This window comes from Chelonia mydas, chromosome 1, assembly GCF_015237465.2.
Source record: "Chelonia mydas isolate rCheMyd1 chromosome 1, rCheMyd1.pri.v2, whole genome shotgun sequence".
NCBI classification, from domain to species: Eukaryota; Metazoa; Chordata; order Testudines; family Cheloniidae; genus Chelonia; species Chelonia mydas.
The window spans coordinates 119,133,518-119,148,390 of record NC_057849.1 but is presented as its reverse complement, the minus strand read 5'-3'; the positions used below and the strand labels follow the sequence as shown (position 1 = coordinate 119,148,390).

The 14,873-nt window shown below is 39.0% G+C and overlaps 1 protein-coding gene across 3 annotated transcripts in view; it reads left to right on the top strand.

Moving 5' to 3' along the window:
* The window catches only part of GABRB3 (gamma-aminobutyric acid type A receptor subunit beta3), a 165,186-nt gene that overhangs the window by 136,659 nt on the left and 13,654 nt on the right, over positions 1 to 14,873 (top strand). For 2 of the 3 annotated variants that reach the window (XM_037898739.2, XM_043537654.1), the window contains one exon: positions 9,195 to 14,225. The exons of the other annotated variant lie outside the window; for it this stretch is intronic. In XM_037898739.2, the coding sequence (XP_037754667.1) occupies positions 9,195 to 9,545 (351 nt within the window). In that variant the 3' untranslated portion in view covers positions 9,546 to 14,225. Of the gene's footprint in view, positions 1 to 9,194; positions 14,226 to 14,873 lie in introns of those variants that run through there. 3 annotated transcript variants of the gene reach the window in all.

Below are 14,873 nucleotides of genomic sequence, written 5' to 3'. Positions count from 1 at the left end.
TATAGCTGCATTGGAGTTGCTGCCGGCATAGGGCCGCTAGACAGCCCCACCTTCTGCTCCTCCTTGTCTTTCCGGTACACAAGACCAGCTATAAACATCTTACTCATACGGCAGATGAGACCAGACCAGACCGATGTACCTACACCACTGATAGCATGTCAAATTAATGAGAATTTTCAGTTTTCTATAAAACAAGGTCTTAGACTGGAGTGTCAAGGTGGTGGTTGTTATCTGTTTTCCTTTACCATTTGGTGTATTGCCACATGTCAAAAGGTTCCCCAACATTTCTGTATTGTACTGCTGCATTTCTTTGCCACAGTCGTAGATTCCTTGTACTTCCACTTCACCCTACACTTTCGGTTGTAAAAGCTGGTCCCCAACTCTGAGATCCCTAAAATCTGCAGTCCATGTATCTATTAAAAGAATGTAATATTGACCTCAAAAAGTGATCTTGTGAACACACAAATTATGATTGTTGTAATTATACCTGCCATGTAGAAGTTTTAATTATGGAGATGAGGCCTATTATCTCTTCAAAATCATAGGCTTGCTGATAATACGATGATCAGTGCCACTATGAAACCCTAAGAGAGTAAATATTTATAAGAGGGTCACTAAGGAAAAACTATCATTCTGATATTATTCACACCTTCTTAATTCCTTCCTTTAATAAGCTAAGCAAGTTTATTAATTTCATGCCTAAAGAGAAGGAAATTCATGCCTCATCACATTTATATCAAATTACATTCAATATTTAAAAATATAAGATCAACCACTAAAAGAAAAATAGCCTATATTGTGTGCCATGTATGAGTAATTTTAATACCAATAAAGAGTTGCTATGTGGGAACAGGTGGACAAGAAATACAGAGCAGGTCAAGTGTGAAATCAGAGAGATTCTTAGCAGCAAATTATTTATGGATTAAAAGATGGTAGAAAAGAAGCCATTGCACCTGGTCACTTGTTTTATTGAGCTAGCTGAGCACTTCTGCATCTTATTTGTAAATGGTGTCATTTATTTTGCTTTACTGCTAGCTTTAAAGTTTCCTACCTCATGAGACCTCTTTCAGAAGAATCTTTTAAGTAGGCTTAGTGGGATTCTAGTTAACTCCATACATGTCGGTCAATGTCGATTTTGCTGCCACCCTGAAATAGGCAGAAAAAATATTAATCGGTAACAGTCGACGCAAATGCAGCCTCCCCTCCTTGCACCTGCAAGGATCAGGTGTCGCCGGCCCTGTGGCAGTACAGGGAGCCCTCTGCAGTTCCACTGTCATGGCCCCGCTCCCTCACTCCCATGACAGCGGGGCTCCACAGGGTTCCCTGCAGTGACACAGGACCCGTGACACCTGAAGCCTGCAGGCGCAAGATGTGGGGAAGGCTGTGGTCCTGGCGGGGCAGGGCAGAGACCTCCCAGCCAGGGCCACAAGGAGGAAGACAAGTCCTCAGCCACAGGAGAGGCCACCCCAATGCTGAATGGCTCCTGCCCAGGGACGGAGTCATTGAGCAGCAGGGTAGACTCCCCTATGGCCAGGGGTCTCTGCTCTGCCATGCCTGGACCACAGCCTTCCATGCACCTTGCACCTGCAGGCATCGGGTGTCACTGGCCCTGTGGCCGAGAATGGAGATCTCTGCAGCTCCACTGTCATGGCCTCACTCGCTCACCCACTGGCCAGAAGTATGGAAGCCATCCCCAGGCAGGAGCTGTTCTTGTCACCCGCAGCCAGGATTGCCAGGAGGATCTCTGTTCTGCCAGGTCAAGACCGCAGCCTTCCCTGCACCTCATGATCCCCAGTGTGTTGGGCCCCTTAGCCATGCAGGGAGTTCCCTGCCACCTCACTGTCAGTGCTGAGAACCCTGTGTAGCCCCAACATCAGCACTTCCCTAACCCCAACCCTACCCCCCCCCACACTTCCTTTCCAGTGACTGTAAAAATAAAAAACTGATAAAAATCAAATAAATATGTTAAATAGCAATCTATATTCATCAAAATTAGAAAAATAAAATAAAATAGAAGTCTGCCAACCCTAGTTGTAAGCTCATGTCTCTCAAACTTGTTAATGCCACACCACCCAGTTGCAGTTACTGGAGAACAACATTGGATGCTCCTTCCCCATGTGGTCTAGTTTTTGCAGTACTACTAATTTAGGGATTAAAAAGAAACGTATCTTGAAACCTTTGTAGACTGGCTCATATCTGAGGACAGCTCCCGAAAGTAATAAAGTAATCACAGAACTACAAACGTATCTTTCAATAATATATTTACTCTGCCTGAGGTATTTGTGGCACAAATACAAAAGTTGCATTCCTGTATTTATAGAAAAGCGTGCACAAAAGGAGAGGTAACCTCAATTTGGTTATGGTAAAAATACATTCCCTTAGAAATTGATTGCCAAGATTACACAATTATACCTATTCTGTAGCTATTCTTAGGGTCATGTAGTTGGGGAGGCTTGATGGGGGGAGGTGTCATCTGATCATGATGCAGAGATACCTATGTTCTGCTTTAACTTGTACCCCTCTATTCAGTTTTAGTTTTGCTATGCAGTTTGTTTCTTTTGAATAAGCTTTTCTGCACTAGGAGTCTGGAATTTGAGTGATCTAGAACTACTACTCTGCTAATGCTGCAGTTCCCACCTTTTTTGGGAGAGGATGCTGCTGTAACCCACTGATGAATATGGGGTACAGGTCTCCCTCTGTGCTGATTTTCAAAGGGTATGAGTTGTTACAGCCCCTAGCTACAGAGCTTTAGCTCAAGCTGTAGACAGTGATACGTTTAGCTCTGGACGTCCCCAGGTCAGTTCCTGGTATGTTGGCCAAGACAGCAGCTGTCACACTGGGTCTTATCTGCGATAGCCCCACCAGTACTACTTATGCCTTTGTAATATTTAAATAGAGTGTCAATTTTACCATTCATTCCCATATACTGAATTTTTGCACTGAAAATGAAATTATCTTGCTACTAAACACAGAAGTGACAGCATTATATTAAGGTTTGTGTTCAGAAATTTGAGAATAACAGGGTTGGTTTTATTTTTCAGAGATTATTCATTTTTCCTGGATTCCTTTTTAGTATTGTTTTAAAAAAAACAGTGAAAGCGTGAGGACTGTGTACCAAGTTTTCAAAACGTGTCAAGATGTTGGAGGAAACACTAATGTCATCGCACACAGGATATGGATGTTCAACGTGTGGAGACTCATGCAATATTACAGTACTCTGCACAAATTAACTCTTAGGGCCTGATTCTCTAATGCCCTGCGCCTCGTGTAGTCATTTACATCAGTGTAAACTGAGTTTACACTACTATTTTGACCTGGTAGCATTTTGCACCCACTTTGCACTGGCAAAAATGACTACACAAAAGTGCAGGGCAATGGGCGACTCCTACTCTTCATTTTCTTTTCAACATCAGTGCAAAATAGTCATCATTATTTTAACAAACTTCATTTTTATGTGGTGGACAAGGAAAACAATGTATTATCGTTTCATAGGCTTTTCCCCTCTCCATAGTTTGTAATATTTTAAAATCCTTGACACGTTTCCATTATATTTGCAAACACTGAGTTCTTCCTTTATTGACAATCAAAATGAAATTAACATGGTTCTCTCTTTTACTCTCTTGTGTGTTCACCAGCATGAACAATTGTGTCAGAGCAGCACTGACAGAAAAGTTAACTTTCAGACCAGTGGTGAGACTTCTCTACAGTGTCACTTCTGTTGTACCCACAATTATAAAATGTTCTTAAAGTTCCCAAAGGCAAAATAGTGAATGATCTTTTTTTAAAGCAAGCTAGATGTCTATGGTCTGATCGTCCACTGTTTTGCATATTGGATAGCTATTTACACAAGAGCAAAGTGGCTGGAAAATTATACCTTTCTGATTTATACTTTGCACAGGTATAAATGACTACACAAGGAGCAAGGCAGAGGATAATCAAGGAACCGGAATCATGAATCCAGTTTCTACCATCTTCTAATAAATTTAGTGCATGTCAAATGTGGGGGATAACCTACATGAGTAGAGTCACTTTAATGTAAAACAGAGCAAGATGACAACATCAGAGACATCTTTTTTATGCTGTTCTTAAAGCTTCTGTTTACACATATATTATTCAGAATGAACAAAAGTGTCTGTATTGTATTTAAAAAATAGGGATTGATGAACTATTAAACATAACCGCGGAATGAATGAGCAGGCAGAATATTTCCTCCTTTTCCTCTGGTGGAGTACAGTGATTGACTTGTAAGGAAAAGTTATGATTTTAAAGAACCCCTCAAAATTGGGGACATAGTAAACAGAACTAAATGGATCTGAAATAATTCAGACAGCACAAATTACCTACCAGTAAATCAAGCCTCATAGCAGTTTCTTACCATAATGAAGTGTTTCAAACTGGCGTTAAGGCTGAATTGATCTGATTTGAAAAACAAAACAAAAAACGCTGTCTGAGAATCTTGATTACTGCAGGGTATTTAAAGACCACTCTTTCCTTCCAGTTCTTCACTAAAAATACAGTACTTAAAACTTAGAGCTCCACAGTGGTATGCTTGACGTATATTTGTTGTCTAGTGTTAAACAAGAGATCTTGGTTTTTAGCAGATGTAAACATCTTACATCAGGGTTTTAGATCAGCAAAGTGCACTTATTCTTTAAACATTGCATATTGCATTGAGTAGATATGCATCCTAAAGACTAACAGATTTATTTGAGCATAAGCTTTCGTGGGTAAAAAACCCACTTCTTCATATTCATGGAGTGGGTTTTTTACCCACAAAAGCTTATACCCAAATAAATCTGTTAGTCTTTAGGGTGCCACCAGACTCCTCATTGTTTTTGAAAATATGGTGCTTCTTGATTTTTCATCCATCTCAGGCTCTAAGTCGAATAATGTAAGAACCTGTCACTTCACACACATCCAGAGAACTCTCATCCCTCAGAGGTGGGCAAGATGTGGGGTTGAGTAAAATTGATTCTGAAACAAGATACTAACAATTTGCACATTTAGTCATCAGTGATTCAGCAGAGAATTAATGAATGATTTGGTACTCGGCTGCTTCTGTCTGCCTGAAAGAGCACTTGAGGCTTCTTCTTAAGCCAGGTGGTCTACACTCAAAAGTTAGGTCTACATCACTCCACACCCCCTGCGCAAGATAGTTAAGCCCACCTAACCCCCAGTGTAGACAGTGCCAGATTGATGGAAGAATTCTTCCATCGACCTAGTTACCTCCTCTCAGGGAGGTGGATTTACTATAACCATGAGAGAACCACTCCAGCTGCGGCAGTGAGTCTGTACCCGGAAGCGACGCGGCTGCAGCCCTACAGCTGTGCTGCTGTCGTGTTTCGAGGGAAGAGACTCTTCACAGAAACAACTGGTCCTGCAGGGAGCGGCAGTGGGGGCAGAGAGAGGTGCTGAGGCGGAAAGGAAATTAGGGGTGGGATAAAAAGAGAGGAGACTAAAGAGGGGAGGAGGAGAGGGGCAAATGACAGTAACCAAAGGGGGCCACAGGCAAGAAAGCAGAAAGGTATAGGGAAGCAAGGAGGCATAGGGAAGCAAGGGCAGAGAGGCCAGGAGAAGCAGAGAAGACCAGGAAAGGAAATGTCAGGGTTAAAGTGGGGATCACAGTACTGATAACCTCAAGATATCAAAAATCATGAATCAATTATGCATTTTTAAACAAGTTAGACCAAATCCTCAGCTGGTGTAACTCTGCATAGCTCCATTGAAAGCAATAGGGTTACATGGATTTGCACCAGCAGAGGATCTTGCCCAAATAGTACAATTACAAACCTTAATGAATCATTCAGTATATAGTACCCTGGCATTAGCAATACAGATTTTCAAATTCTTTGAGAATAGATGATGCAGAGAGTGGGCATTTGCCAAAGTTTTTAAGTCTTTTAAAACTTACTTGGTGCCTTATTTACACATGAAATGCAACACTTTCCATCCATTAGCTATTCATTCTTCACAACACCCCTACCAACTCAGTCAAAAAGTATTACTGTATTGTTCTTGTTTTGCAGAGAGTTTAAGTGATTTGCCCAAAGCCCCTGAAGGAATCAATAGAAAAGCTAGGATTAGACTTTAGGAATTTCTGTCTACTAGCCCCAAACTCAGTTCTTTCAGACCACACTGATTCTCTCTTTGTGCATTCTTGTTTCTTTTGCCTATTGTCATATAAGTTCCTCAGTGTACTAGCTTTCAGATAAATTTGCAAACTAGCACCTTCTAATTAGTTTCATCTGGCATTTCAGATAGATATATATCATGGCACAACTTTACGTAACCAAATTATATTTTCAAATAAACAAAGTGATTGTTTTTCATGTGAACAATTTAGTTTTCCTGATTTTTAGGTTGGATATATAAGCAGTAAGTCCTAATTGTATTATTATTTATTATTAAACAACAATAATAATAATAATAATAATAATTTTGTATTGTGGTAGAGCCTAGGGACCATAATCTTAGGTTTGGAGTTCGTTGTTCTAGACACTGTACAAACACACCACAAAAAGACATGCCCTACCCTGAGGAGCTTAAACCTAAGTATAAGACGAGAGACAACAGATGGATACACTAAACTGAAACGTGACGAGCACAAGATACTGGTCAATATGTTCACAGCACACCAGCTGTCATGTCCATTGTCAAGGGTTTTTGAGGGAATCATGGCAAAGGAAAGTTTTATTTGAATTTGACAGGAGACAAGGAAGTGGTGTGTGGATGTCTATAGGGAGCTCCTCCAATGCTTATGGAGCAGCATGGGAGAAAGCATGAAGGTCCTTGTTTAACATTTTAATAAGTGGATGATGAAGGCAGAGCAGAGGCAGGAGTTGTATCTTGTTAGTTTATGAGAGATCATAGTTAGGGTGCGGATAGCCACCTTAAAAGATGAGTAGTTTTTGTTTCATGTGGTGGAGAAATGGGAGCCAGTGGGAGAGATGCAAAGAAAGGGATGACATCATCAAAGCAGTGAGCCAGGAAAACAATCTTTGCTGCGCCATTTTAAATAGGACAAGATTTCATTGTGAAGGCTAGGGAGGAGGTGTTTTCACCCATCAACATGAAAGATGTTGAGGGCCTGGATGAGAGATTTGACTTTATGGTTGGTAAAGAAAAGACAGATCTTATAGATGTTCTGCAAAAATGGCATTTCAAATCCTCTCTACAATTTGAAAAAAATCAATTTGGATCAATTATTTTTGGAGACAACTATAAGTGACAATTGTAGGCAAAAAAGTTAAGTTGTACTTTACAACTCTGCTGAATGTCTTTCACTTCTCCTGCTGACTGCCTCATTCTATGGACCATGCTTCGACTTGGCTACCTTGTCGTCATTTTTGCAAACCTCAGCTCCATATACTCATACAAACAACAGATCCAGATTGTTACTGTGGTGAAAAAATGGGACTTCTTCACCCCCAGTGAGGCTTTTTAACCCCACTGCTTCAGTTTAGTTTGTTTATTTTTACTTCTAGGTATCCATCACTATAATTTGGTGTCTAAAGCACTTTGCTCCCCCCCCCCAATTTATTCTTATCGTGTTTGCATACAACTTCACAAAGAATTAGTGCAACCATGCCGTAATTGTTTTCAGTGGAAAAGATAGGTTGTTGCATCTGTAACTCAAAGAATAATCCATCATACAAGACTTTTTAACAAGAATGAAATAAACTAAATATGCCTATATTAAGACACTTGTATACCTACACTTGTAATACATAATCTAAGGCTTCCAAATTACTTATCAGATGACTGTTCAAGCTTCAGAACACCAGTGTGGTGAAGGAATCACTTCATCCATCTCTAAAGTACAGCAACTTCTGGAGTGGAGATGTTTAGTTGTACAAAGAAGGATCACACAACAGTTTAGGGTTGAGAGTAAAAAAAAAAATATTGTATGCAGTTGAAATTGCAGGATGAATTTTAGCTGGGTAAATTTAATAACTAGAACTGGAAATTCGCCTGGACACCAGGGATAATAAAATATTCTTACACAAACTGACATGGAAGGCCATGGAAAATGGATTTAAATGGTCCACAGAACATTCTTTATGTACAGGGGAGCATTCCACTGGCAAAAAGTTGGAGGATTGGAGCTGACTCCTGCTCCAGCCTTGCTCTCCATCCCCAGCTTCCCAAGAAGGAAAGGACAGATTGGACACAGGGAGGGATGTGGCAAAGTGGAATCAATTATACTCAATTCTCCACTGATGTAAGGTAACTGAGGAACCCAAAGCCAATGGCATTACTTAGAACTATTTCTCAGCAACTGTAACTTCCACTGCGGCTGGGAGGCATGGGAATAGGGAACCACAGTTGGCTCCCTGGTGCTCCCCCGTGTCCACTGCGTTGAAGTGGAACAGTGAATCTGGCCCAGGATCTTGAATGACCATAAAGTTCTGATCCTGTAATTCATGATCATTCAAAAAGACAGTCCCTTCCAAACAACACCCTGTCCACCAACACCACGCGCATCATTGGCTCAGTACAGGCTCAAAGGAAAGAGTGCCATCTTCTGACTCCAGTCACTGGTTTCCCTTCCTGCATCCTTTTGCTGTTGCTTTATGGTCTCTCATCCAACTGGAAAGGCCTTGAGTTTATGCATTGCCCTGATTACAAAACTGTGTAACTGACTTTGGAATGGAAAGTGTAACAGAAAAGTTGTAAAGAAGTCCACTGTGATTCCAAAATGTAAAGCATTCAAGATTTCCTTAGAAATACTTCAGTAATCAAAGCACAGCTGTTCCTTTCATCTGACTCTGTGTGTGCACTTTGTCTCATGGGGATAGTCGTAAATCTAGTGTGGAAAAGCTATAGCCTATTCTAGTTCTATTTACTTCCTTATGGTGCAAGAGCTGTCAGCATGATTCTCCACCCCCACCCAGCAATGCAGAGAAGTTACTGAACTACACCTAACCCTCTAAAATGGAGTTTTTCTAAGGGGTGGGGGAGCGCTGGGCTGTGGTCAGTGTGCAATTGTCTATCATAAGCTACTTTTTATTATGACCCTGATCCAGCAAAACACTTAAGCATGTGCCTAATTTTAAGCATATGAAGAGTACCATTTAGTGCGATTTTAATGGGGTTGCCCATGTGTTAATGCCAGAAAACATGCTCTCCAATTTTGTTGATATATGAAAACAAGTTTGGAATCCTAACGCTGTGAATTTCCTTTCGCAAACAAGGTGGATGCCCATGGAAACATTTTGCTAACATCTCTTGAAATTCACAATGAAGTGGCAAGCCATGAGGTTACAACCAGCGTTACTGATGCTAGGAATTCAACAATATCCTTTGACAACTCAGGAATCCAGTACAGAAAACAAAGCACGAATCGGGAAAGCTTTGGAAGGCGTACAATGGACAGAACAGTGCCCCACAGCAAGAAGAGCCATTTACGGAGGAGGTCTTCACAGCTAAAAATAAAAATCCCTGATCTAACGGATGTGAATGCCATAGACAGATGGTCGCGGGTGGTGTTTCCATTCACATTTTCTCTTTTCAACTTAATTTATTGGTTATATTATGTTAACTGAGTGACTGTACTTTTCTAAAAGACTTCAATAATAATACATGAGATATTGCTCTGCCTGTCGAGTTTATGTATAATATGAACTTTTATTATATATAAAATACACATGTATGTGTGTATACATATATTGTGGAAGTGCGTGTATATATAGAAACGTGCACAGAAGTGTACTCTCTCTATAGATACACGCACGCGCACACACACACACACGTATATATATATATATATATATATACACACATTCTGAGGTTATGGACAATTCAATATAGAATGCACATCAAAAGAACTTTTTTTAAATTGAAAGACAGGTGTCCTCAAAACAGTAAGCCTTGAGAAAATTGAGTATCGTATAATCTCACTTTGACTGTCATAGAAATTTTCAAACAGTTGTAATCGTATATCAAGTCAGTATTCAGAAACATTGCTTGGAAAAACTGACATACAAGTTGAACATAAACTGACACCTTTCCATTGGTAAGTTTAAAATGTCATTTGTATTGCATATCAGTGTTACTTTCAGCAAGCCAAATTAATTTTCCTTGCTAATAGTTCTAGTTTTTATATGTTGTAAGATTTTTTTCCTGTCAATTTTCAGTCATGGCTTGCTTTCTCTTCTGCAGTAAGTAAGTCTAATCATAGGACGAGTGTTGCTTTAGTGTTTTGAAGAAATTCATAATGTTTCCAAACATCCGTCTTAAATATCCATCAGCAATGAAAGGAATTTTTTGTAAGTACCAAAATGTACAGTGCAATTTTTTCACTTGGACTGGTTCCAGCTAAGATGTCATTCTGAAAAACAAGCACCTTTTTAGTGTAATGTAGCTAAGAATTCAAACACTGCCAATGTGTTCTGCATCTGCTATAGATTTTAAAGGTAATTATTCCAGTGAAAGCATAAAGACATCTCAGGTTATCTGAACCCATCAAGCTATATTCTTTATTAAACATGCATTCACGTGATCAAACACTCTTATAACATTGTATGTTAAGGTAAATTGTATTTGCATAATATGCATATATATGTATATTTTATCAACATTTTTCTTTTTGTGCTTGCTATTGTGACTGCATGCTATGTCATATTTTTGTTTCTGTGAAGTTACAACTTTTTGTTATCTAGACTTAAGCAGATAGAGCATTTCTAATATTTCAGTAACAGCATTTTCATATTTTATTTTGTACATATAGCATATACAGATAAACTCACAGCTAGTATGTTCCGGTCACAGATCATATCATAAATGATAGCAAACAATAGGTCTTGTTTCAGCATTAAACATGATCAGGCATTTTCTTTATGCAAATGTGGCCACTTTTGTTTTCATTCCACTTCAATCCCTCATCAGTATCCAGACTTTTCCACTCTAGTAGGTTCTAGTAGTAAAGATACACCAGTTTCGGAACTGTAAACTTCATTTACTATTAACAGAACTAGATCTTTCTAAAGAAAAAAATGATATATTTTTTGTAAACACTTTTTTTATCACATACATTCATAAATAGAACCAAGTACAGTAGTAGACACAGATCGAAAAAGACGTTAAGAGCTGGGTCTTGCCAGCTCTCTGCCTACAGAATTCCTGTTGATGTCAATAGGAACTTGGCAGGTGTTGTTTCCAGTTTGGAGTGCATTAGCGGAGGGAAAACATGTGGATATGCAACTGCCAACTAAGCAAGATAAGATGAACCTAAAAAGTCTGCCTTTGATCTAAAATATCCTATGTTTTCAAAATATCTGACTTGTTTGTAAGTACAAGTAAGTGATATTTATGCTGCTGCCGTATAAATTCTCTATTCCCATTTTAATCTGTTCCAAGGTACGTAATTCTTCTGTGAAACTTTGTTCTGAGCTGAAACTCAACATAGAAACTCAGGCTGCAAGATCTGAGTCGCAGTCTGATTCTTGGGCTGATCGGTTTGCAATAATGTGTTCTCCCATACAAGTAGCTTGTGGCAAAGCTGCAATTTAACCCTCAGTTGCTACTCACATGAGTAAAGTTAGACACCTGCACATGAGATCCTGGAATTGGGGCCTTAGTGCTCATACATATTTGGTTACAGTGGGTTAGACAGAGTGCCTGTTACTGTCGTATTCAAACACAGATAAGCTTTGTCAACAACATATGTCGAAGAGCTTCAAAGAGGCCCTACAGCTGGGCTAAAAAAATCCAGTTTTTAAAAATTCCCCAATACAAATTTGCATTCTGGAGCATGACATATTTTGAGCTTTCTAATAACTCATACATTTGCAAACTGACAAAGAGAATATTTGCAACACTGGCATCATTACAAACACTTAAACAATTTCAGAACTAAAACCACATTTATGCAAATATTCTGATTAATAAAAACCAGTTTATAACTTTCCATATTTTTTTTAGAAAAAATTATATCTCTAAACCTATCTTTGAGCAAACCTTGCAAGTAGTGCTCTGCGCAACTGTGCTGAATAATTGGGTTAAATTCCTTCTTCCCTGGGCCCAGATATGCAAGGTGTTGAACACAGTACTGCCAAATCTCATGAGTTTATCATGAGTCACTGTACTTTCTTAAAACCCCAGGTCCTGGAGTCATGTGATCATGCAAGACTCAGCTTTCATTTAAAAAAAAACAAACCCCAATACTAAGTTTGTAGCTCTCATGATTGTGGAAGAATACTTTAAAATTTGACCCCTAAAGGCTCAAAATACAGAAGGCAAATAAAAAGAACCCCAAATGTATTGTTTAAAATCTCATGATGTGTAGGCCAATTTGTAAGCCATTTTGAAGGAAGCTTGACTCACAATTTTTGAACACGTGCGACTGGCATCTCTGGGAGATGTAAGCTCTTCAACTCTCATTGAAGTTAATGGCAATTGAGGTTGGTCGGACCCCCATTTTATCATCCTCTTGCTTCCAGGCAAGCAAGCAGGGCCTTCCATTGGTTAACAACAACGCTTCTAGTCATTTAGGACCCAATAGAAATCCAATGAAATCAATGGTGGGCTTTTAACTGACATCAGTGCTGGTCGGATCACGCTCTTGGAGCTAGATTGTAACCTGACAGTCTGCTGTGAGTCAGAGGCAGTGCATATCTATACTAACCCAGGAACAGACTAGAGAACAATTTGGGTCTCAGAGAATGACAATTCACTTACTTCCTGATTCCTTCTTACTCGGTTGCGGGGAGAGTAAGTTAGTGCACCCTTTTTCATGGAGCAGTTTACTCCTCCATCTATTTAAAATATATAAGTGAATATTTTAAGTGCGCCACAGGATTTTGTCTGCATGAGTCTAGCTGAATTCCACGGGGGACACACATTTCAAACCTTGAAACCTTAGGTCAATCTGATAAAAGCCAGGAAACTCTAAATTAAGGCTAACACTCCATCCTGACACCATTGTGCCTTTGTCCATCTTCCGTCATCTCCAGCCTCACCCCTCATGGGCACGCACACACACACTCCACACATACGCCACATGTTAAGAACAGTGTTTGTCTTAACTTTAAATTTTCTGGCTTGTGTGAATGTCTTCCAGAATGTTATTTAACTATAGGTGATTTTAAACTAACACTAATTATTCTAACCCAGTTACACCAGTGTAATGTATTTCGTAGCCAGTTAACCCTTTTCTAATTCACAGTGTAACTAAACAGTCATTTCCTCATCTTTCATTCAATAAAGGCATAGAGGAAACTAGGATTATCCTGTGTCGTAGCCCAAAGGTTCAATAAGAAGTAGAATTATTATGGTGGTTAATTCTAAGTTGATTTCATCCCATTGTCAAGGTAAACTAAAACCCTGTCTTTTGTGCTTAGGGCACATTTATGTGTTTTTGGTATATTTCAGTCATGGAAAAAACTAGAACAGCGAAAACTGAATGATGATGAGATGCTATATGAACATGTTGATGAATGAATACTCAATCATTAAAAAGGGACTTAAAGATTAATCACTTCTCTTTTACTTGGTGGGGAATAAAGTATATTTGGTGAATTTATGTTTATTCTGATTTTACATGTCCCTGATGTTTAATCAGATATTCTTAAAATAAAAGTTGAGCAGAAAATGATTTCCCCAGTTGAGATGAAAGTCAAAATAAATGCTTCTTCACTCGGAATCCACCATACCCTCAAGTGTTTTCTACAGCATAATGAGAGGAGTGTAAAGTTACATCCACTTTTACTTCAAGAAATACTTTGTGGCATAGCCAGGGTTGGGAAGAAAAGGCATAGTCTGGTGCGAGCCATCTTCACTTCCTATTGAAGACTGCATGATCTTCCTCCACTTCATGTGTAGCTTCTACCAGCCCAGGAAGCAAAAGAGAATGTGAGATCTGAATGAGACAACGCCCGTTTTTGACAGCAGCATTCTGTACACTGGCTCCATTAATCAAGTCATAGATTTTTTTTTTAAATCAAACATTTAAATGTAGTGATTGTTCCAGGAGTACTAATTGTAATCAATATATTTTTATTATTGATGTAAAAATTGTTAAGAAGACACAGAGTACTGAAGGACTCCAGTAGATTTAAATAGAAGTAATCTACATAACAGTTACAGGGAAGATAAAAACCAAAGGAAAGAAGGATATTCAGAATGAAGACTGGCTCAAGGTCCTCAAGTCCTGGATCTCTGGGAAAAGCTAACAGTATGTGTTCAGAACAGACCACCTTCCTCCGATTTGAGTCTGGAAGCAACTAATGGTTTGTGTCACAACCTAAACAATAATTAAAAGTATTAGACTCTGTGGGTCTTCTCCAAAACTCAATGATATCAATGAAAAGATTCCTATTGATTTCAAAAGGCTGTGAATCAGCTTGACGTACAGGGAGTTTTTCCAGAATAGCTATTCCTGATTAACTCTATGTACAGATGCTTTTAATCCAGAATGAGCAAGCCTTATTCTAAATTAGTTTAATTCATTGGATTAAGCTAATTTAGAATAAGGAACTCTTATTCCAGAGTAAGTACATTCACAGGTGGAGTTACTGAGGAATAGTTAGACTGGTTTAAATCCACATCCAATCTTCTTCCAGATTTATTTTGAGTAGACGGTCCCTACTCAAGTATAGATCATGCTGATTTCACACATATTTAGGATCTTGTAAAGAATTGCTGAAATGCACATTTTAGCATTTTGAGTGTGAGAATTTATGGTTAAATGCGTCTTCAAGTGTATTCATTTTGAACATACTGTACAGCTAGATATGTATGGTAGATATCTATTAAACCCTTACTGCCACATCTAATAATTGTTAAGGGAATTGAACTCCCATTGCAAGTGAATGGGTGTTTTGCCTAAAATTAATAAGGCCATTCATTGGCACAGCATTTTGGGATCATTAGCT